We start from the raw sequence: 21,959 nt of genomic DNA on the forward strand, positions 1-21,959 counted from the left end.
AATACTTTTCTTCGGCAGATATACTTAGAACTCGTTGCGTTCATATCAATATACATATGTACAGATGACAGATAATTCTGCGGCTCGAACTTTTCATCATGTTACAAATACAAATCTGCTTCGTTGTCTGCACAGAATTTTAAATGCAAAAATAAAATGTTTCAACTTGTGTTTCTTGATTTATTCACTTGATAGTTTCGCTAAGTATTTCTCTTTAATAGCTATAATTAAAATACAAAAATGTGTAGACAACAAAAAAATATGTTTACATATAGTGAATATCGGGGCAATTCAATGTAACTTATTTCTCGGCTTGATTTCGTATAAAAATTGTATTCTCTGAGTAATTTAGCTCAACATATTTGGAACTGATTGATTGCAAAATAGGCTTTGCAATCTTAATTCTTACGCTTACGAACTAAACATGCTAAAAAGTTAACTAATGTAGGCAAATCATTTGCTACGGAACAAAGTAAAAGTGGGAAAGGCATGATAATATGAATTCAGTTTTGGTTTTTTGCTTTTGGAGTAATACTATTTTAGAACAGAGAGAAAAGGGTGGGGGTTTTGCGAGGAGTGCTGCTAGTTTGGGGCCGGATAATACTTAAGTCCTTCCATAGCTTCATACTAATTGTATTAAAATCAATAGGAAACTAAAAAAGTGCACTTAGTAATGTTTTAGTTTGAATGCTGCTTGAATCGTTCAGAGCTGTTCTAAAAGTGCTTCTGAATGGCTATCAACTAGCTTACTTTCTACATTATATAATCGCAGGTGTACTAAAACGGCAAAATGGTGCTCGGGAGTGTGCTAAATATATATATTTTTATATATATAGTAGGCACTCGCTCAGTGAAATCCCTAGTTAATTCATTTTCGGTTCTCAAAACAGACACACTAAGCAACAGACAAAATGTACAAAATGTGGGCGCAGTTTTACATCTAACAATAGTTAGATTTTATCTAGGAAGCGGAGCCTCTCTCCTATGCTGTGAAGTATCTATTCTCCAACTTGTTCAGTACTACTGTAGGCTTTTACAATATCCTTGATGGCTGCCTGGGTGCCAAAGACGAGGGCACCAATACCGCACAACGTGATGATTACATTCTTCCACAGAATCCAGTTGTATTTACCAAAACCTTCCTCCCAATGGACAATCATCTCAATGGCCACCTAGAAATTGAAAATATATATATTTACGTGTTGATTTAATTGAACTAGTGATGTCTTTGACTTACCGGGAAGATCAATCCTAGAATGGAGAAGCAGAAGGCACCGATGAGACCCATAAATGGGCCAATTGTAGGAACAGCCACGGCCAGAACAACGGCAGCGGTAACCAGCACTGTGCGCAGCACATAATTGACCAGTGTTGGGCGCTTCTTGCACTTCTCCTTAATGCCATCCCACAGGATCTCCAGGCACACAAAGAACTGCAGTCCAAATGTGCAGTATACGGCCAGCGAGATGAGCACCTTCACCGCCTGGGCTGAGTAGTCCTCGATAGGCAAATTCAAAACGATACTCTCCTTGGTGGCGGTACCGTAACGCAGATACCCAAGGAATCCCAGCAGCATATAAATAAGGGTCACGCCGGACATGCCCTTGCTGAGCACACCGCAGATTCCGAGGATGCTCCGTGGCGTCTTCATGTTGTTCTCCAGTGGCATAACCACACCGATGGCCTCCATCGCAAAGATGGTGATCGAGAAGAACTGTGGCAATGTGCTCAAAACGACGGAATCGCGTTCATCCACTGATGGCAGATCCTGGACCAGATAGTAGAACGTAATGCCCAGTCCCACGCCCATGAAAACATTGGCCACCATCGAGACGGGCGCCAGGTACTTGAGATTTGGCACCCAGGCAATCAGGATCAAGGGCACCAGCAATATGCAAATAAGCATTCGCAGCGACACCGGTGATCCCATCCAGTAGCCAATCAACTGCTGAAAGTTCGATGCGACAATTACCGTGTACACCGAGCAGGTGCCAAAGTACGTCAGAAACAGACCAAACAGGATGGAGAACTTGGCCACCGGCGCAAAGCCACGGCACCATTTGGGTCCTTTTAGGAACGCAGATTCGGCAATCTCGGCAAAGGTCATCTTGGTACGGCGAGTTCTGTAGTACAGCTTGTGTCCGCATTTTACCTATAACGTTGTTATACAAAATATTTCATAAATTGTTATTTGTGTTTTTGGTTTCTACTTACCAACACGTAACTGCAGTGCGTGCAAATAAAGGCGGTGAAAATGGTGCAGAAGATTCCCATAACAAGACCGGAGCACATAAAAGCAAATGGCATGCCCAGGATACCGGTTCCCAAGGAGGCCTTAAGCAAATGCGTGAGAGTTTCACTATCGCTATAGGGAAACAAGTGAATACTTATTAGGAATTCCAAAATCCAAGAAAACTGAGCTACTTACGTTGTGGGATGTGGATTTTCCCGCAACGCGAATGGATCGAAGTCATTTCCAGACAAGGCCTGCTCGGTATCCGACTTGCGGGGTTGGATTTTGTACCTAAAAAGATCAATGAAAATAAAAGCATTAGTTTGGGATATCTTTTGGGGCTGATGCCTCTATAGATGGCCACCTCAATTCCACATTTGTGGGTTCTAAGTCGCTCATTGTCATGCCGATTGGAACGATCGTCTGTACACAACTAAAACTCGCCACGGAATCGAAGCGGTTTCTTATATGCTGACAGGGAAATTCTCTTGCCAAGGAATTGCTGCATCTGCAATTACACTTGTCGTGCAACCGTCGGCTCAAAATACTACACTTGTAACTTAATGTCGATCGGGTAAAATGGAATGAAAAAACTGCTGCTAAATTTGGTCAGCCCGTTTCTGATTGGCCTGGTCTGGCCAATTGACGGAATCTATGGACTCGGATCCATTCCAGAGTGACTGACTCGGTTTGCCAATTCAGTTGCATCAGCCATAAAAGAAACACAATAGGCGGGAATTCAGCCTGGCTTTATGCTTAAAATATTTCTTTGCTCCCCGTTTCAAGCGCGCCCTAATGTATGCAATGGAATTTAAAGACCTAAAGTTTTAAACTACTATATTAAAACTTCTTGTATATGTATTTCCTCTTTTAAAAAAACTCGACTTTGGAATTTGTCTGGAACTACTATATTAAAACTTCTTGTATATGTATTTCCTCTTTTAAAAAAACTCGACTTTGGAATTTGTCAGCATATAGAAACTTTTAGGATTTTAAAAAATTTATTTTTAAAATGTTTCCACTCTTTGCTACATGTAACTAAAACCCATAGTTTTAGTCAGTGTTAATTGCGAATAGTCATTCCTACAAGTACCGGATGTAAATCATCCCAATGACAGATCATTTTATATAGCACTAAACCATACGACTACTGCTAATTACTGAATATGGAATGTATAGAATTGTACTATATTCCATTTATTAAATTCCTATCAGTTCAAGAGCAATGCGCAGGTTATCAGCTATTGTTAAATCTATAAGTACTGCAACGTCATCAAAACAAGTGTTTGAGTGACAAGAGGAAAGTGAAATATTAATTTACATACCAAGTAATCTTTCGTTTTGTTAAATAAGGTAATGCCTACACGTGTGCAAGCTGTATACATATATGTATATGTCGTAAAATTTTTCATTTTATTTAATGCTTTTTCCATTCGTTCGAACTGTGCTACACATTTGCATTCGCAACAAAAATATTTGCATCTGAAGGCAGATCAGGAAAATCGATACTGGACCAACGTCAGCAGATAGCTGTACAAATATATTTCGGTGTATAAACATTTTGTGGAAGCACCTTGAGCTTGGGAGATAACTCGCCATATGACGAGCATTAGTACGTAACTGGATTGGGGTTTAATTCGCTTGTATTGCGTTTTAAAAGGTAGGAATTTACATTAGGCCTTGGCAGGTGCTTACGTGATTTGTGCATATTAGAAGGCATGAGCCTGGTTGATTATACGTTTATCTATATGGGAAGCTCAACCTGGCTATCATGACTGACCTCAAGTTAGACTAGACGTCTAATATTTTAATAACTCAATGCAGATCCCCTCCTTCAAGCTGACTGATAATTTTAATCAATCTGAGCTGCTCGTGTCGGAGTGCCTGGCTTTAAACTCTTACAAAGCGTTTGTAGTCTCAATTTAGACTACAGTCGCCACATCAAAGGCCAATTAGCGACATAGAGACACTAATCTACTCGTAAACTTAATTGGCAAACATGCCACGCCGGCAATTTGGCCGCCGACATATATTTAGCCCATTGAACGGATGAGATACTCACTTGACTTTTTCCTCGCCGGTCAGGAATTGCTCCATTTCCTGGGGCGCATGCTTCGACCCGCTATCCTAAAAGGTCCAAAAACAAGTTTCAACAATGAGTATAGGTAATTGCTCAATGGAGATTCCAAGAATGTTTTACTCACCACAATGTTAACCATTATGAAAGCCGCTTTTTCTTTCCCTCAGTGTAGAAACTGCAACGAGATCAGATGGGAAAATATTAATAGTGTTAGTTGGGTATCAATCATATCCAAAGATCACAATAGTTTAAAATGAATTAATTGCCAATTGATCACCACTTATGATCGCATTGCGTTCTGTGTAAAACAAGCACTTCTCCATTGATTTAATAATGAATTTAAATTGGGATTGTGGCGCCCAGACAATTTCAATTTCTCAAACTGGATTTTTCCAGAGCCAAACTAATAGAATTCCATTTATTATTCAGTAAACGAACAGAATGCATCTCTTGATTTGATTTAATTGTCTGCGATTTCTGACTGAAATATTTCAATATGCAAAAGTTCAATTGCCAGCTAATTGTTTTGTGCGATTCACTTTCAATTTGAACCGTCTGCGACCGTCTTCAATCAACGGAAATAAATTCGTGTAAAAATGCGAAGGCATTTTTGGCAATTTGTATGCAAATTGAACATAATTTGCTTCATTTAAAAACCTTCTCTAATGCTTTCTATTTCTAGTCACTTGAATTCCGCAAGTATTGTGTGTTCTCGATGACATCTTTCGGTTAATTGGTTTTTCCTTTTGCGTTTCGGCCTTTTGTGTCCCCGTTCTATTATTAATCCCTCAAATCCCAGTCACATGTGCTATATTTCACACAGTGAATAACATTTCGAGTATTTGCTTTGTGGGTGGATTTTCGTACTTTGGAATGGCCCCCAAATGAGTTCTCTAGGGCACTGATGGGCACTTTTAAGAACCCAAATCGAGGTATCGGATGAAGGTACCGAATGACAAATGATATATTTATTAGTTTCTTTCCACGTTTGCATATCATTTTCCAGCACTCAGACGCTGCGTAGACAGTTTCGAATATCTTATGCATTGATGTAGATGTGTATATATGGTAATTTGGTAGTTTGTTTTGGCCATGTTTCGCGCCGCATATTCGACGGATTTCGCAACAAGGTTGAATGACCCCCACTTGACTTGGCCTGACCTCTGATCCGATGAATGCCGCAGATAAGCCCTCTGAAGAGGGAAAGCCCAGCGAAGCTATAATAGCTGACTTTTACAGCCATTTACACCCGATGAAAGGTGGCCGCAGTCAAAGGCAAAACCAATGCCAAAGCCTAAGGCAATTGAAATTGGACTCGGTTCCCCATATATTACGTTATCTAGGCGAAGCGTCATAGCGAAATCACGCACATACCACTCAATAGCCACGATAAGATATAGGATCACAACATCGACCAGCCATATCGCTCAATGAATGAATCAGATATATTGAGAACGCAATATCTGCGTGAGGCACACACAATATTTTGGCAACACAGACGAGTAAAAAGCCTTCACCCAGTGAAGAACCAAACGAAAAAAAAATGCAAATAAAACTTGGCACACATTTGGTAGTGTTTTGTTTTAGTTTTGGTTTTGGTTCTATATTTTTAGTTGTAGGTGCTTGGTGGCTTGGTGCTTGTCATGCCAAATGTTTGCTCTTATCGCATACATAGTTTTTGCACTATTTTCGCCCCAAAAACCAGTGCAAACTGGCTCATCCGATTTATCGGAAGATATATACAAACTCATATATATAGATAGTCGTGTCGGCATTATCATTTATTTCGGTTGCGTGAGCAAAGAGCATGACTTGGCTAAAATCGAACTGAAAGATATACAAACCGATCCGCCATTGGGAGCAATTACAAGGCGCGGGAATTGCCGAAAAATAAATCGATTGCATCATTTCAATTGAAATTTGTCAGATGATCGTGTGATTTCACTCTTTCCTTCACTTTTAACTTTACAGCGTAAAGTTTACACGATCGCAAGTTCGTTGCCCTGTGCATTGATACTATTACCACCACCTATCCACCTCGAGCGATAAACAATAATACTACATGGCAGAAAAGTAGTTTTTGAATTATTACTATCCTAACAAAACAGTGTGTTTAGTTATTGAGTTTATCATAAGATGGTTTACCACTTTATCAAGTATAAAGTGTGATAAGCACTGTAATTAATTTTACAAATGTTTCACTGTTTTCAAGTAAATTACCACTTGGTTAGGTCGCACATCTTTGAGAAAATATATTGTTATAGAAAACATTTCTATATATGCATGTATTTGATCTCGGGCAATTATCATCTGCCTGCCAAACGTGACAAATCACTGAAAACCAAACTAGAACCTCGAATAACAAAATGCAAATTATTTCAAGAATCTCGGGAAAGTAACGCTGCACTATTTCTACGAAAAGTTATGCTGAATGAAAACAAAGAATCCTGTTTGTGGCATGCAAGCGTGTGAATATTTTTTTTTTTGAAAATGCTCTTGCTGCAGCACATCTGGCATATAAACAAACTCTTTATATTTCCAACCACTGTCGGCGTTTCTCTTAAACTCTCATTTCTCTACTATATTCAGCAGCGAAAAACAACCCGGTCGAGCCCCTTGGCCTCAAGTGAAAACCACCTTTTTCGCCTTTGTCGCAGGGCATTTATATTTATATTTTTTTTTAGCCACTCGTACTAGATGTACAACATTGCAAATGAACCCTAATAGCTTTGGCATTTGCTAAATTTTAGATCTTTTTTCTTTATCACCCTTGAAAGTTGTGAGGTCTGAATCATAAGAATGGGAATGTGGGGAAGCAAACCAAGTCTGCTACATATAATACAGTCATTCTTTTGGATTTTCTGCGTAAGCATAATACAATTCTTTTATTCTTAGAAGATTTGGTTTATATTTAGACCCAAGTTCATGCTGCAAAGCTTTTCAGTCATTTCATCAGCCAAAAGTTTTAGGTTCTTAATTTGTACACGTGGAATGCAATTGCTACTTGGTTTTTTTTTGGAATGGGAAAGTTGACACTCCTTATCTAGTGAGTTATCAACGAAACAGTGTGCGATTTCCCCCCTTTTCGGTGTTACGTATGCATGTTTACTTTGGGGAGTCATGTTTTTGTGAATTGCGAGTTCAGCAATTGGGTTGGGGTTTTTAAAGAATTTTCAAGATAGTGGAACATGATTCTTGAAAGCAAACAAGGTTACGACAATCTATGTCTGTACATGTCTGCAGAAATTTCTGAAATATAGTGAAGGGCAGTGATATTGTTTCCGGTTGCTCCAAATACTTAAGATTTCCTTTCAAATAATGTCTGTTTGCTAAATCCTCTTTACAACTCTTAAAATCTCTCAAAATATTTAAGCAGCTGTTTTCGGACGTCAAAGATTTTAGATCTGTTTGACATTTACGTCATTAGAATAAAGGTTTCAGCCTCCATATGCATGTGAATAGGGGAACTGGCGTCGTTTTAAAGGTGAACTGCTGATTAAATAGAGCTTCCAATGGTGTTCTACGCAGTCGTCTTATCAAAACGGACACACGAGTCAAAAAAACCTAGTAACTATCTGTTGAGTCGTGTTATCTACAGAAGCAAATGCAATTTTCCCTGCTGCTCAAGTTGTTTAAAATAATTACCCGCAATTGGAGAGTTTGCATGCGGTTGTTGCATAATATGAGTCCTGATATAAAACCCAAACAAACCGCCACAAAGGTCACATTCTCGTTTTAGATAATGGGCGCCGATACGAATGCGTATTTCGTTTTATTGGACTGTATTTTTGGTAATTGTTTTCCACGGCACTTTTTGGTGGTAAAGTGTTTATCGAGCTGCCGTTCAATGGTCCAATCGATTTAAGAAGGCAAAAATGGCAAACTGATAAGAAGAACGACCTCAGGTGCTACGGAAATTAGGTGCGTCTAAAAATAATCAGTTTCTGTACGGTCAGTCAGTTGAGGCAACTCAAAGAACAGGAAGGAAGGCGGCCAAGTGTAATGTCTGCATCTGCTGGCAGTGTTTGCATCGCAAATGGTGCACATGTCTGCAAATTAGCGAACGCGATGGACAGCGAGAATGCAAGAATGGAAAGCCAAAAGACATGTTTTTGAATGATTATAACAAAAGGGTATGAACCTGTTATGTCGGATTCCTAAAAGAGAATTTCAATTCCACGCTAAAATCGTTTGTTAAAAACTCGTATAAGTTCCTAATCCCGAAATCGCAAGATATGTAAATCAGATTTATTCTTGGAATATGTCAAATGGCTTGAAGGCCGCCCACGCAATCAACATGTTGCACCCACGTACATGCCTCCCATCTCTTTCTGCACAGCACCTTTCTCTTTCTCTCTCCCTTTCCCGCCCGTTTTGGTACTTGCTTTTGACGTGGACTCCAGTCTCTGACGTCACAGTTTTACTGCGTCTTTGACTTGTGCTTGTAAATTTCTGTTATGCTAATTACCAACAGCGACAATAGCAACAAAATCAATAACACAAACAGAAAACGAGCTCGTAAGGTGGGGAAATGGTTACATCCCAAAGATATGGCCAAAACAGGCAACCTCGGTCGGCAACAACGATGAGATACAAATACAGTGTGAGCTAATAATTGGCATTTTGATCAAATATCATGGCAGTAACAATTAACAATACATTTAATCGTATAGGACTTTTAACTGTTACACGACTTCAAAGAACGAACAAAGATTTCAAGCTGAAGGACGATCTTGGATGCACATTTCTCTCAGTGCACCCATCCCATTTTGGCCCGAGTTCCTTTTGGCCATGTCCTTGATGACTCAGTTCGGATCGGTATGAAAGTGGGTGGGTGGTAGTGGGAGTGTGTGTGGGTGCAGCAATTGAGTGTTGGTGAGGCAGTTGCATTGACGTGTGTTCAGACAACTATGATAGTAATCCATTTTATTTTCTGTTTTCTGAGCTCTTCCACCAGTAAATTTCGTGTTTGGCATTGGGGGAACTTTCCCTTGGCTAAGTGCTCAATTACAGGTAAATTACGTATTGAAATTTAGCAAGAAACGTGGAGCATCAGCAAGTCAAATGTAGGGAAACCTATTCCTATTCGCAGCCATTGAACTAACGCACATGTACTATAACTGCAGCAAAAAGCGCGGGCATGCTTATGTTCCATTCATGCCTAAAGAAAAGCGTATTTTCTTTAAAACTGCCTGAAAATATACATATGTATGTATCTACATTTAATTGGTAGAAAATGTAGAAAGCCGTAATGCAAATAACGGGACAGGTGCAACGTGTTCGTTTTACGTCGACGTCGCAATTGCACACGTGTCCCGTTATTCTGTTTCAACTGTCGAATTTGTCGAGTTTTATGAAAAGGTTTCGGTTTTTAATTCTGGTTATAATTGTCACTTCAACTATTTATGGTTCGCTGAAGCCGCTTTTTTTTTTCTGTTTTTTGTTTTTCATCTGCTTTTGTGGTTCTCACCTACACTGAACATCACATCACAACTTTTTTTGACAATATCATTTAATTCTATACTTTTTCGTAGCTTCCATTCGAATGTTTTTTGAATACATAACACATGTGTGCGAGTCGGTTGCACTCTGCCTCTGCCTCTGCTATTTTCAGACAAACCCAATTTTTTCTGTGTCTCCGCCATGTGCTTCACACCCTTTCCGTTTCCCTTGCCTTAAATCCGACGACTGTACTGCAATTTAGATTCGAAATTCTGGTTTTTCGTAAGCGCTTACTTAGTTGTTTCTTCTTTCCGGCCGATGGTCGATCGCCTTTTGGCCAATTAAACGTTGCAATAATGCCAACCGTTCAGACAGTATATCTACATCGACAACGAAGCTACCTCCCACGACACAAAAATCCGGTGTCTACTGCGCGAAGACCAAAGAACAACTACTGTAAATATATATACTGTCGCTGCTTAAATACTCGCGCTCTCTCGAGTACGGCAACGCAAAAAGAGAGAAAGCCGGCTAAAAGAGATAAGAGAGCAGAAAAGAGAATCAAAAATTGAATAAGTCACAATGAACGACAGGGACAGCGGCAGGATGCGCTGAATTTAAGAAGAGCAAGCGAGAGATGTATGTATATTCAGCAAATCCTTAAGGGCAAGGGCCTTTTCCTTCTCCTTCATTTGGATGACGAAATAAGACGGGCTTTCATAAGCGTGGCAATCTCTATTGTTTCAAGCTCGTTGGAAACACGAAACTTTAAAGTTGGAGTGCGGGTAGAAGCGGTAGGATCCTTGCAAGAAATGGAAAAACATCATTGCATCAGCAATCAAACACATGAACCAAAGTATTTACATAATGTACATACATACGTATTTATCCAAGTTGTTGCTCTCTCGCGATGTTCAATAATACTTTTTATCTGCTCATGGTTGGGTACGTCATCGTTCTACAACTTTCTATTGATGAAATTCACTTTAGCACGGAATCGGGTTATTTTTCGCAAGTCATTTTTGTCACTTATTAATTATTTGCGATATGCGAATGAACCAATTACGTAGAGCATCCAGATAAACAGCGAAGAAGATACAAATGATATTTAAAATAGCAGGATGGGTCGGCATGTTCAGGATTAAAGTGTATCAGTCAATATAAATCAAAGCTTAGGGAGCTCTTAGAATTGTGTATGGTTCTTTAACGAACTTGGGACTAACTTCTTATCATGGATTTATTATCATCGAGAGATAGATAGTACGCATAAGGCTATGTAGTATTAATAGATTCTTGACAATTTCTGTGCACAAAAGGAAACTACATTATAATGGTTGGAGAGCACTTTTAACTTAATATTGATTAATAGCTTTGATTAATAGCCATTCCTATTAAAAAGTCTATATTACTAACAAACATTTACCTGAACAATGCATTTTTCTTGAAATGATTCTTGATAATCAGTAGAAATGTACAGAAATAAAAAAGACCCCGAAAATAATAAATAAAAATAGATTAATACTTATATTTAATATGAGCGGTGTGATAAAGACTCGCGTGCCCAATAGGGGGCCATAAATATAAGATAGCGAGGTGACCAAGTGAATAGATAAGCATGAATTTCACACAATCTCAATTGAAATTATTTTTATTAACAATTTCCTGTGACATAAAATTAATTTGAATTGTTAGATTTTGCCCGCAAAAAGTTAAATCATGGAACAAATTTAGTTCATTTATTAAGTAAAATACTGTTAAAAACTAGAATGGAAGTAAACCGAAGCTTATATACCCTACTCTGTATCAGAAATACAATTAAATAAAAGCTCAACACATCTGTTAAAATGTAAGTTTTTATTCAAAAAATCTTGCAAATATTTCGTTACAATTAAATTACATATTTTGATTTCGCATAAACCATCTGAAACCGTTTTGAGTTTCATTTTGATCATCTGCAAATTCCACTAATGGTGGTATACATTTCCTTTGCGTATTGCAATAAAACCTATGTGATTTGAAATCTACAAATGTTAAATGGTCAGCAAACATGAATACGATTTGAGCATGAACTTTAAATAAGATGGGAATTGCACACGATTAAAGTATTTCATTTGTAGGTGAGTTAATTCGATTCGATTTCATCTGATCTGACGTGATAGATGTGAATATTACGAGGATGTCTGGTCTGACTGTGTCTGTAGTTTCTATGCTTTGGCCAGTTTGGAACCGCCATTCAGTTACTATTGAGTTGAGCTTGAGCTATGGTTAGTTATGGTTAGCTGTAGATTCATCTGAGTTCGATTGAGCTGAGTGATTGAGTGTAGTTCGGTGTCTTTTATGTGGCCTCTTTAGTTGCGGAGTACGTGTGGTTTTTCATATTAAAATCTCCCTTCAATGGACGTTGTGACTTAGTGTCTATCAAAATAAATGGCAGTAAATTACAGATAATGGTATATCAAAGTAGCAGTCGTATAACTCGTTCAGGTGGTCGTCTACACGTATCTCAATTTGAATTTTGCCTCCACACACGCGCTATGCATCCGAGATTTGTAAAGCGATTTATTCCATTTGAAGCCCAGCGCTCTAAGGCTTCAAATAAATGAACCGTCAGTGTTCCTCCGGCGGTGTTCGAAATTCTGAGATCCAGTCGGTAACACGCAGCCGGAAGAACTCCGTTTTGGTCAGGATCCAATCGCGATACTGGTGTGGTATGTACTCCACCAGCTTGTCGGCGATGTCCGGATTCTTAAACATGATCATGTAAATGATTAACAAGTTGATGATGAAAAGAACCAGAAAGGTGACCAGCGATGATAGGGCAGCTCTCGACAGAAGATTCAACCAGGAATCGCCTTTCGAGTTCTTTTTCTTTTGATTGTTCTTTTGAGCCGATTTCGATGATCCCAATGCGGTTGCTGTTCCTCCTGATCCTGGTACATTCACTGGTTTGATTGTCAGCTCATTGTCTCCCCCACCGGCGAGTTTTTTGGCTTTAGCTTTCTTATTATTGGGTTTCGTTGACTTCTTTCCGCCGGCTGCACCGCCATTCGTTTGGATGGCATTGGCACTGGAATCCCCAGCTCCGGCCATTTTCTGGCTCTCTTGGGCGGCCAAACGTTCGCGTTCAATGAATTCCGGCTTGTAGTTGGCGCAGATGCTGACCTGGAAAATGGGGGGAAAAAAACCGAGAAAAGTTAGATGGTGCCCAAAGCTGTGTCACTCGAGGGCCACTCAAGTCGAGGGCCACTTACTGTGTTCTTGGCCGCCTGCTGGCAGTCCTTTTGCGTGGAGCAGCAACCCACAATCTTCTCCCAGGCGGGCGTCAATGGATTCCCCTTCAGATCCAAGTACCGCAAACGACGCAGCTGACCGAAGCTAATGGGCAGGTGCTCCAAGCAATTGTTGTACAAGTCCAAGTGGCGCAACTGCTCCAGCTGGCCAAAGTCCTCGGGCAGGAATTTGATTTGATTCTTGCTTAGATCCAGCCGCACCAAGCGTGTGAGAATAGAAAAGTTTTTCTAAGGCGATAGGAGAGCCCGAAAGAGACATTTAGGCATTTAGTACGTGTGTGCTTTGGGTAACTAGATGTGATGCGACTACTTACTCCCAGGCTGGCCAGACGATTGCTGGAGAGATCCAAAACGGTGACGCGCTTGAACGAAGCCTGCAAAGCACAAGCACAAACTGAACTGAGAACCAGTGGCAAAACATGACCGAAAAAAGAAACCCCCGAAATATGTAAGTGCCTCCAAAGTCCCTTTCTTTTAATTTGCACCCCTTAAATGTTGAGAAAAGTGCGGGGTGTGCTGTTGATTGGCCAATCCCTGAGATAGTAAGTTGTTTTAATTTTTATGTTACCGTTTTCACTACTTTTAAAAATGTTAAGGAAAAATCTTAAATAAATAAAAAAGGTAATAATTAAAATATGTATATAAAATTAAGTACCGACTATTGATCGTTATAATTAATAATAATATAATAATAATAATGGAATATAATTATTGGTAGTCGGTATCCAGTAGTCGGGTCACTCTACTCTAGCTACCATACTTGTCTTTCTTTTTTTTTTTGGAAAACTTCTGAGTTTTTGAGGGGTGGCAAAGACCAAAAATCAACCCCCTCGAGCGAATTCAACTGCATTTGCAACCACACACAAGGGCTAAGAGGGGGGTTGTGCGGAAGTCGACGTCAGCGTTAATTGCAAGCCAGCCGGCAAAGCAACAACAACTAGGTGGGGTGGTGGGTTTCTCCATGCCAAACAGCACCCCCACCACCCGGCACTTGTGCAAGCGAGACAGACAGTGACTAGACATACGCCAGACAACAAACGTGGCCCCAAGAGGAAGCGAGGGGGGTGATGGTTGATGAGAGATGATGCAGATAGAGACACCAAGAAACGGTGCTAATTACTTGTATTTCCAGATTGTACTTACGATCTCGCGCACCGGTATTTCGCTTAGTTCCGAGAGACTCAAGTCGCAGGACTCGTCCACCACCCGCTCCTTGACGTTCACCTTCACCTTCGCCTTGTCACCGGGTTTCGGCATTTCGGCGACACTTGCTTATCCACTATTTATCCGCGACTTACTTCCGGCTGCTGTTTGTACTCGGCACTTGGAGTTTGTGTTTACCCGAACTCAAGTGATTTTCAAACGTCCGTTTTGTGAGAATGGCAGGTTGCTGGCAAAGCACACGAAAGCTCGATAAATAACGATTACAACATCGATAACAGCAGGATTTTGTCAGATTACTGTTCCGGGCACACTGATTACTATTCAAGTTTGTTTACGTTAATGTTACAAAATATTTATTTATTAAGCGTTTAAAACTATGTTGCGGTAGCAACGGACAGCAATTTTTGGACTGTTTTACTGTATTTCTTGAATTCAGTACAATACTAATGAAAATAGCAATGGTTTCTTTATTCCACCTTACTTTTTTATAATGCTTAAATACTTATGTATGACTTATACATATGTACAAACTTGATTAAATGTTAATGGGTTGGTTTGCAATTGTAGTGTTTTTTGAATGTGATATTAATTATTAATGGATTTTATGATAGCTTAATACACTAAATGCCCTTCCTAAAAACGTCTGCGAATATTTCTATGCTATATACAATGTAAATTAGAAAAATCAGCCATTTGTAAAATTAGTTTCTGTCAAAGACCTTTGCCTCAGTTTAGCCAATTCTTCGCGCTTCAATTCAATTTCCATTTCAATTAACTGGTTTTTTATTCGAGCCGTTTGTAGTTCTATTAGTTCCCTCTCCACTTCATATTTGTGCTTCTCAGCAGCTCTTACATTCTGATCTTTATAATATTGCTGCTGTAACCTAAACAATTCCACCTGCTCCTCCTCAACGCGAGTTGATGTTTTGACCATCGGCGTTACAGGGGAGCTGCAAGTTTCCAATATTCTCCTCTTCCATCTTTGGGAATAATCCACGGACTCGATTTCCTCGATATCATTAATGTTTTCCTTAAAAAACTTCAAATCTTACTTACAAGAAGTTAAGAAAAGACTTTTACATACCTGCAGCAATTGAGAGTTATCTGAGTTTTGTGAGCTGATTGAAGGATTTTCTTCTTTGGCTGCGCTCAGTAATTGGAAATTTCCTGGAATTAAAAGTAAGCGCATCTTTAATATGAATAAAAACCAAAACTCTGAAGTTTGACTGAGAACATGCCGCCCGAAAACACTGTTTTTGCAATACCTCGATCCATAGTTTAACACGGCATGTTTCAGGAACATAACCCTCTTGTTAAGTGCCCTATACACATGAACACCACTCTACTTACCGTCACTATAAAACTGGTTCTCCAGTGGACTGTCGGTGATTCCTGTGTGACAGGCGTTGGAATTAACAGCGGAATGGAGCTCCGCTTCCCTTTTAAAGTGCTTAACTCCTCTGTACTTATTCCGCAAGTTTTTCTTCATATTATCGTACTTTTCGCGAAGTGCAGCGCACGATCGATCCGTTCCCGTTTGTGCCTGAAATTCCATGGTCAGTCGCTCCCACGTTTCGGCCTTTCTTCGCCAAGTGGCGGCATCCTTTGTCTTGTCCTGCAGAATATCCTTGTTCAGAAGCACGAGATCGAGCAGAGCATGTTCTTCTTGCTCGGTAAAGTTCTTTCCTCGAGACCTTTTTGAAGACATTTTCACAGAAAACAACAAATAAAACGTAAACAACGCAAGCAACAGCTGATCAGCCGCTTATCGATACCCTCAAGTTGCATGCCTAACCGAAAAATCGGTATCGAAAAATTTAAATTTAACGCGCGGTTGTTCATAACTGCAGTTTAATCCGACATTTTAATGATTTGTATTTATCGTATGTAGTTCGATAACATCTTTGGCCCCACAATAAACATATGCCCATTGAAACACATTTTACTTCAGGTAATTTTACATTTATTTGTGTAAAACAAACAGATTTTTATCAAAAGTCTGCGCCTTGTATTTCTTTTGGCCGCAGCTGGCAACCGCTGCTTAGTCCTCCTCCTCTTCAGCAGCTCCACCGCCACCGCCCTGGTTCTTCTTCAGGTTCTTCCTCTTGACGCGACCGGGACGGCCGCCGCCGAAGGGCGACTTCAGGGAGAAGTCGATGTGCTTCTGGGAGTCCAGGCGCACGACGAACGACGGGATGTTGACCACCTGCTTGCGGACACTGTGAAAACATGAAAGAATAGCATATTTGGATTAGTTAAGCTCTGCTTTAAGATAACCATCGAGTTGTTGCTGCTGTATTATGGTTCAACAAAAAAAACGTTCAGTGCAACTTACGCTAGGCGGGCATTTTGCATTTTCGATTGGAGTGAACGGAGTCACATGCGCAATCTAAAGACGTTGAGAGCCGGTACAAGCATTAAAGCCTGTTCGACTCCCAAGTGGTCTTACTGAACAAAACAGATTTATGTCTGAGAGAGCCTGGCGACGCTGTCGTCGCTTGTCCAAGCGATATTTACCGAATGTGACGCTGGCGGATCAGGACGCGGGCGTGATGGATGGACTTGGCAAGTCCCAGCTTGAACACCTGCGTCTGCAGACGACGCTCCAAGAAGTCCTCAATCTTCAGACCCAGCACGTAATCGAGCTTCATGCGGGACTCGTCCAGGACACCGATACGGACCAGACGACGCAGCAGGGCATTACCTGTGGGTAAAATGGGTACACAATTAATAACACTTCCAAAAAGCCATAGAAGGATCTAGCAGAGAATCGTCTTCAGTGTGTATTTGTTAACGTCAACGGTTTTTTTCAGACAAGAAGTGTCAGAATATTTTTTTAATACAGTTCATCAGGTCAGGGCAATTATTCGATTAATCAGTCGAACTTCCTTAGTATTCACTTCCAGCCTAGACATGTAAACATACAATCGAATCTTAGAAACAGTTTTACACGTGGTTCGTTAAGACAGACATATTCAAATGGTTGCAAATCTATTGTTTTAGCATACTAAAACCAGCAATTTTCGAAGTTTTGAAGTGGTTGGGGAAGATCGACTGCACGGGTCTGCAAGGTACTCACCCTGGAACAGACGCTTCTCGTCCTTCTCGTCGAGGGTCAGCAGCTCACGGGCGGCCTTACGGATCTTGGCCAGGGCGTACTTGACGCGCCACACCTCGCGCTTGTTGCGCAGACCATACTCGCCGATGATCTTCAACTCCTGGTCCAGACGCGCCTTTTCATAGGGGCGACGGGGAGTCACGTAGGTCTTCGAGAAGACCGAGGGTATGCGGCCGTTCACCATGTTTCCGACAATTCAACCGAGCACTGTAAAGCAAAAGTTAGGTTAAGTTCGGTAATCTTTGCGTATCTACAACATCTGCATTCTATTTTGCTAAAACTTTGAAATATTCATCATGTCAATAGTTGATTCAACCCTAGGCAGACGATTTTTTTTGTTCTTTTGCATATTACCATGGTTTTCAAAGTTTTTGCGGAGCTGCCATTCTGTACTTACGGTTTTGCTCACGTTTGGAAAAAGAAAGAGAACAGCATGAAGAGTGACCAGAGTGTTTGAGCAAATTACACCATCCTACCACGAAAATCAAACGGTCATTCTTTTGTCGATTACTATCGCTTGTTTTTTATGTCAACTATCGTTGGCATTCCGAATGTAATTATACTTAATAAATTTTATTATCTGCCACTTGCGAACTTTCTTGTTAGACTTTATTTATATTGGTCAATTTTTCAAAATTTTTCACAATTTTTGCTACTTTATTTTCAGCTTGATGTTAAAAGTAGCATTCTGGATTACATCCGGAGAGATAACAGAGAACAGGGCTGTTATCTAGCAGACCGAGCCATCGTAAAAGGGGGTTTCCCAGAATTAGCCTGTTGAGTTTTTAAGCTTGTCGAAGGAGGTTTAGTGAACTTCAATTGTGAACTTGAATTGAATTTGCCAATTTTTTCAGTGAAATCTTTTGCTTAAAAGGAGAAAAAATCGTGTAACCATGAGTTTTAATTACGCCATTAAAAACATTTTGAATGAACTGCAAATTTCTGACGATGATCGCGCTGATTATGTTAACGACGCTATTGCAATTCAAAACTATGTGATCGAAAGGTTGAAATCTGAAGACCCAACTTTTCGCAGTGCTTATGACGGTCTTAGCCTGGGTGGTAAGTTCACATCTTAGCAATAACAAAATGATTTTAAATAAGATTTACCCTATTCCTTACCAGGAAGTTACTTGGATCGCGTCAAGTTGTTGACTCCTGATGAATTTGATTTGCATATGAAGCTCAAGTTCCCCTTCGATGTCGTCCCAAAAAAAAACGAAAACGCCTTTGTGCTTCTGTATGCACCTGGAGGAAGAAATTCGCGCTTGGTATCCGATGATGGGTATATTTACCGAGAGGTTCTTCAGGGCTGGCTGAGGGGTATCTTTCATAAGGTGTTTAATTCATCCTTGCGCCTAACTTGTTTTGGACGTACATATACTACAAAGTATACAGCGGGAGGATATGGCTGCGCCCATTCTATTGAGGCCAGATGCGGAGATCGCACCATATCTTTCGATCTGGTGCCGGCATTCGAGTTCCATGGGTCTCAGTGGCCATTGGACGTAGCGCCGGTTCCCAGTCAGGTGCGTAGCCAGTATTCTTGGTTCGCCATTCCGCAAAAGAAATCGGGAAGCAACGATGATCGCACCTTCATGGTGTGCGCACCGCACTGGGAACGCGAAGTGATGAAAGGCTCTTACAATCTTAAGAATGTTCTGCGCCTTATGAAGGGATTACGCGATGCCAACGATTTGCCGCACTTGTCTAGTTACATGCTTAAATCCGTTATCCTTCAGCAACTTTCAAATGTCAACTGGCAAAGGGACGAGGCTCTTCTTTTGGTGGAGATGTGGCAACAATTGGTGTATCACCTTCGGTGTGGCACCTTGCCCTTTTTCTTAGCAAATGGGCACAATATCTTCGATCGTATGGGAGGCTCCGATCTTGCGACCTGTCAAATTAATGCTATTGAAATTCTCAGAAAACTGAAAATCTACCACATGAATGACAACGGTAATGGATTGCGCCAGCTCTTTAATTAAAAATAACCCATTTTGCGCCTTATAATGGTAAAATGTTTCATATTTCTGAATAATAAAGCCATACACATATAAATATTTATTAGACTTGCTGCTTTTGGCGTTTGCAGGAAAATTTCTGTACGAAACAAGGCGACTGAAGCTGATTTTTGATTTTCTTCGCTTCTTGAATTTTGCTTGTGCATTGACTGCGACTTTTGATTTTCTCAGAAGCGATAGCAAATTTATATGAATCACTTATATGGAATAACATAGACGCTAGTTAAAATACAATACCATTGCAGAAGAGATTACATTTTGTTTGATAACAATTTTTCGCAGTGGCGCCTTTTGTAAAGATGTGGATACATTTGGTACATGCTTTGTCAAATGTATATTAAATGTAACGTAAGTTTAATGTAAATGTTACAATGTGTCAAATATTTAATACTTTTAGAATGTAGTTACAATGTATGAAATACAGTATCCCTCAATAGGATGGAGCTAAAAAATAAACAGATCCAACAGTTATTCAGTATACTTATTAACTCGAGTAGCATAGACTTTCACGTCTGTCCTCCATTTTTTCATCATGGATGCTCGCAAGTGGAACATATAAACACCATTTGGAATTGGAATCTCCTTTATTGTGTTTTCATCAACAGGAAAGCCATTGAAACTTATATTTTGCTATAGATTATACCATCAATGACAAATTTTGATCATCAACCCATTGGATCTCACCTGAAGCGGACATGTAGCATTCACATTTGAGATTTTCAACAGTGGAGTCATTAGAAATCCGAAAAATCCACTGGCCAAATACTGCCGACTAAAAAGACAGTAGTCCAAAGTCTCATTCAGGAACTGAAAACGACGATTTTTAGCTATTTTAAAAACTCCCAGGTTAAGCTAGAAAATACGTATTTATTTATTTATCAGAATGTTTATTTTACAACTTACAACGATATCATCAATTGGATTTTTATAGAGAAACACCTCGCTAACATAGAGAGCAGCTCGACCATTTTCTCTGTGAACCACTTTACAAGTTTTAAAGTACGTAAACGATGGATCCAAAGATCTGCACTCCATCTTGCTGATTTTGAAAACCTTCCCCTGGCTCCAATCCAATATGATAAGTAGTGTGAGCACTAAACCTAATAGCTGTTCTTTCATGTTGTCTCATCGGTGGAAATTGTTACACTGTTCGCGTATTGTCTGATTTAACGGCTGGTTTGCTTTGATTGATTAATATTGATTTTCCCGATCACAAATATACTTCATTTTAAACGGTTTTGGTTATTATTTTAACAATCCCATTATTAATCACGCACACCGAACAGGTTGACTTGCAATCGCCAGACTCCAAAAGCACCAGCAGATACTACAAGCTTGTATTCGCCATCAGGTAAGAAGGAGAGCAGGTCCTTTACCGTCTTATCGTTGAAAGTCATTTTCTTCACATAGATATCCTTCTCCTGTTAACATAAAAAAGGCGATACTATTGTTATTTTTAATTGTTATTTGGTGTAAAGATATATGTATGTACATACGGTATATGGACACGAGTGATTGGCATTGGTGGCTGCCATTAAGGAATCGTGAAACATATAGAAAATCGGATATTGCTCTGGTCTGCGCATGTAATAGCAAAAGTCGATGGTGTGGTTAACCCAGAACAACCTGTACATATTTGATTTTCGAAATATACATAGGTTGAACTCAACTTTATCGATGGGTTGGCTGTATTTAATCGCCAGGTGAAAATTAATCCCCACAACATTTCGACGCACCATCTTCAGAAAGCATTCCTTGACCTCCGCAAACTCCGGATCCAGACTTTTGCACTTAACGTTGGTGAACCGAAAATGACCTCCTAGTGTGCTAGGAAACATTATCATAGTCAAAAACACGTTAGTAATGACCAAAAACTTCATGTTGAGTGTTGCGCTTTTGGTGACAATTTGATGTTATTTCGCAACGATAATTCATCGCCATTATAACTAAATCAAGCTGGCCGAGTAATTTGTCGTAAACGAAGATTTCAAGTTGAATGTGTTTTAACAGTGAGCGATGAAAGTTTTTTCCAATTAATTTTTGAATTTATTCTTTGGGTCATGTATTGGACATTAAATTTTTCCAACTCTTGGCTACGTTATCGTTTATTATAATTCTCAACTTGTTTTGAGCACCCCGCAGCCCGCAGCCCGCAGCCCGCACCACGCACCCCGCAGCACGCAGCCCGCATATTGATATGAAATCTCCCATGCGATATTTGATATAGAATCTCGCTTTTGATATTTGATATAAAATCTCCCATGCAATATTTAATATGGAATCTCGCATGCGATTTTTAATATGAATACTCCCGCACTTCTTTGATATGAAATCTCCCATGCGATATTTGATATGGAATCTCTCATGCGATTTTTTATATAAATACTCCCGCACCACGCACCTATTCTGATCAGAACATTTGAAATATTGTTTTAAATATGGAATGTCATATATCTTTGAATTCGTAATGAAATTTCCAATCGAATTGTGTTTACCAAAAACATTTAATTTTTTTTTCAAATTTGTTCCAATTTTTGATGATGATTTTTGGATTTTGGCCGAAAATTGATTTTCTGTTTTTTTGCGATTTAATTATCAGTATTTTGAT

The 21,959-nt window shown here is 39.8% G+C and overlaps 7 protein-coding genes across 9 annotated transcripts; 1 reads left to right on the forward strand and 6 right to left on the reverse strand.

Moving 5' to 3' along the window:
* Nucleotides 1-159: 159 nt before the first annotated feature.
* LOC122616093 (proton-coupled amino acid transporter-like protein pathetic) lies at nucleotides 160-10,199 on the reverse strand. Of its 2 annotated transcripts, XM_043791378.1 has the most exons (7): nucleotides 10,050-10,199; nucleotides 4,438-4,488; nucleotides 4,296-4,360; nucleotides 2,429-2,524; nucleotides 2,215-2,365; nucleotides 1,238-2,152; nucleotides 160-1,172 (listed from the first exon to the last, which is right to left on the reverse strand). In XM_043791378.1, the coding sequence occupies exons 2-7, from the start codon at nucleotides 4,450-4,452 to the stop codon at nucleotides 999-1,001; spliced, it is 1,416 nt and encodes a 471-aa protein (XP_043647313.1). In that variant the 5' UTR covers nucleotides 4,453-4,488; nucleotides 10,050-10,199; the 3' UTR covers nucleotides 160-998. The 2 variants fall into 2 exon arrangements, with proteins under 2 accessions (XP_043647313.1, XP_043647314.1); XM_043791379.1 differs by lacking the exons at nucleotides 4,296-4,360; nucleotides 4,438-4,488; nucleotides 10,050-10,199 and adding an exon at nucleotides 2,598-2,716.
* A 1,391-nt stretch (nucleotides 10,200-11,590) lies between these two features.
* Nucleotides 11,591-14,499, reverse strand: LOC122616162 (leucine-rich repeat-containing protein 59). The gene is made up of 4 exons (XM_043791503.1): nucleotides 14,189-14,499; nucleotides 13,360-13,419; nucleotides 13,007-13,273; nucleotides 11,591-12,917 (listed from the first exon to the last, which is right to left on the reverse strand). The coding sequence occupies exons 1-4, from the start codon at nucleotides 14,300-14,302 to the stop codon at nucleotides 12,363-12,365; spliced, it is 996 nt and encodes a 331-aa protein (XP_043647438.1). The 5' UTR covers nucleotides 14,303-14,499; the 3' UTR covers nucleotides 11,591-12,362.
* Nucleotides 14,500-14,656: 157 nt separating this feature from the next.
* On the reverse strand, nucleotides 14,657-15,948 carry LOC122616163. 2 transcript variants are annotated; one of them, XM_043791505.1, is made up of 3 exons: nucleotides 15,560-15,948; nucleotides 15,294-15,376; nucleotides 14,657-15,239 (listed from the first exon to the last, which is right to left on the reverse strand). In XM_043791505.1, the coding sequence occupies exons 1-3, from the start codon at nucleotides 15,915-15,917 to the stop codon at nucleotides 14,895-14,897; spliced, it is 786 nt and encodes a 261-aa protein (XP_043647440.1). In that variant the 5' UTR covers nucleotides 15,918-15,948; the 3' UTR covers nucleotides 14,657-14,894. The 2 variants fall into 2 exon arrangements, with proteins under 2 accessions (XP_043647440.1, XP_043647439.1); XM_043791504.1 differs by having other exon boundaries at nucleotides 14,657-15,248.
* Nucleotides 15,949-16,155: 207 nt separating this feature from the next.
* On the reverse strand, nucleotides 16,156-17,823 carry LOC122616393 (40S ribosomal protein S9). Its single transcript, XM_043791834.1, has 4 exons — nucleotides 17,725-17,823; nucleotides 17,289-17,534; nucleotides 16,727-16,913; nucleotides 16,156-16,428 (listed from the first exon to the last, which is right to left on the reverse strand). The coding sequence occupies exons 2-4, from the start codon at nucleotides 17,509-17,511 to the stop codon at nucleotides 16,251-16,253; spliced, it is 588 nt and encodes a 195-aa protein (XP_043647769.1). The 5' UTR covers nucleotides 17,512-17,534; nucleotides 17,725-17,823; the 3' UTR covers nucleotides 16,156-16,250.
* Nucleotides 17,824-18,122: 299 nt separating this feature from the next.
* LOC122617406 lies at nucleotides 18,123-19,561 on the forward strand. The gene is made up of 2 exons (XM_043793257.1): nucleotides 18,123-18,389; nucleotides 18,453-19,561. Exons 1-2 carry the CDS (start codon nucleotides 18,221-18,223, stop codon nucleotides 19,313-19,315), a joined length of 1,032 nt encoding a protein of 343 aa, XP_043649192.1. The 5' UTR covers nucleotides 18,123-18,220; the 3' UTR covers nucleotides 19,316-19,561.
* A 258-nt stretch (nucleotides 19,562-19,819) lies between these two features.
* On the reverse strand, nucleotides 19,820-20,470 carry LOC122618097. The gene is made up of 3 exons (XM_043794230.1): nucleotides 20,255-20,470; nucleotides 20,036-20,203; nucleotides 19,820-19,981 (listed from the first exon to the last, which is right to left on the reverse strand). Exons 1-3 carry the CDS (start codon nucleotides 20,468-20,470, stop codon nucleotides 19,820-19,822), a joined length of 546 nt encoding a protein of 181 aa, XP_043650165.1.
* Nucleotides 20,471-20,616: 146 nt separating this feature from the next.
* Nucleotides 20,617-21,231, reverse strand: LOC122618116. The gene is made up of 2 exons (XM_043794258.1): nucleotides 20,848-21,231; nucleotides 20,617-20,772 (listed from the first exon to the last, which is right to left on the reverse strand). The coding sequence occupies exons 1-2, from the start codon at nucleotides 21,229-21,231 to the stop codon at nucleotides 20,617-20,619; spliced, it is 540 nt and encodes a 179-aa protein (XP_043650193.1).
* Between the last annotated feature and the right edge of the window lie 728 nt (nucleotides 21,232-21,959).

The sequence above is a fragment of the Drosophila teissieri genome, chromosome 3L (genome assembly GCF_016746235.2).
Source record: "Drosophila teissieri strain GT53w chromosome 3L, Prin_Dtei_1.1, whole genome shotgun sequence".
NCBI lineage: Eukaryota > Metazoa > Arthropoda > Insecta > Diptera > Drosophilidae > Drosophila > Drosophila teissieri.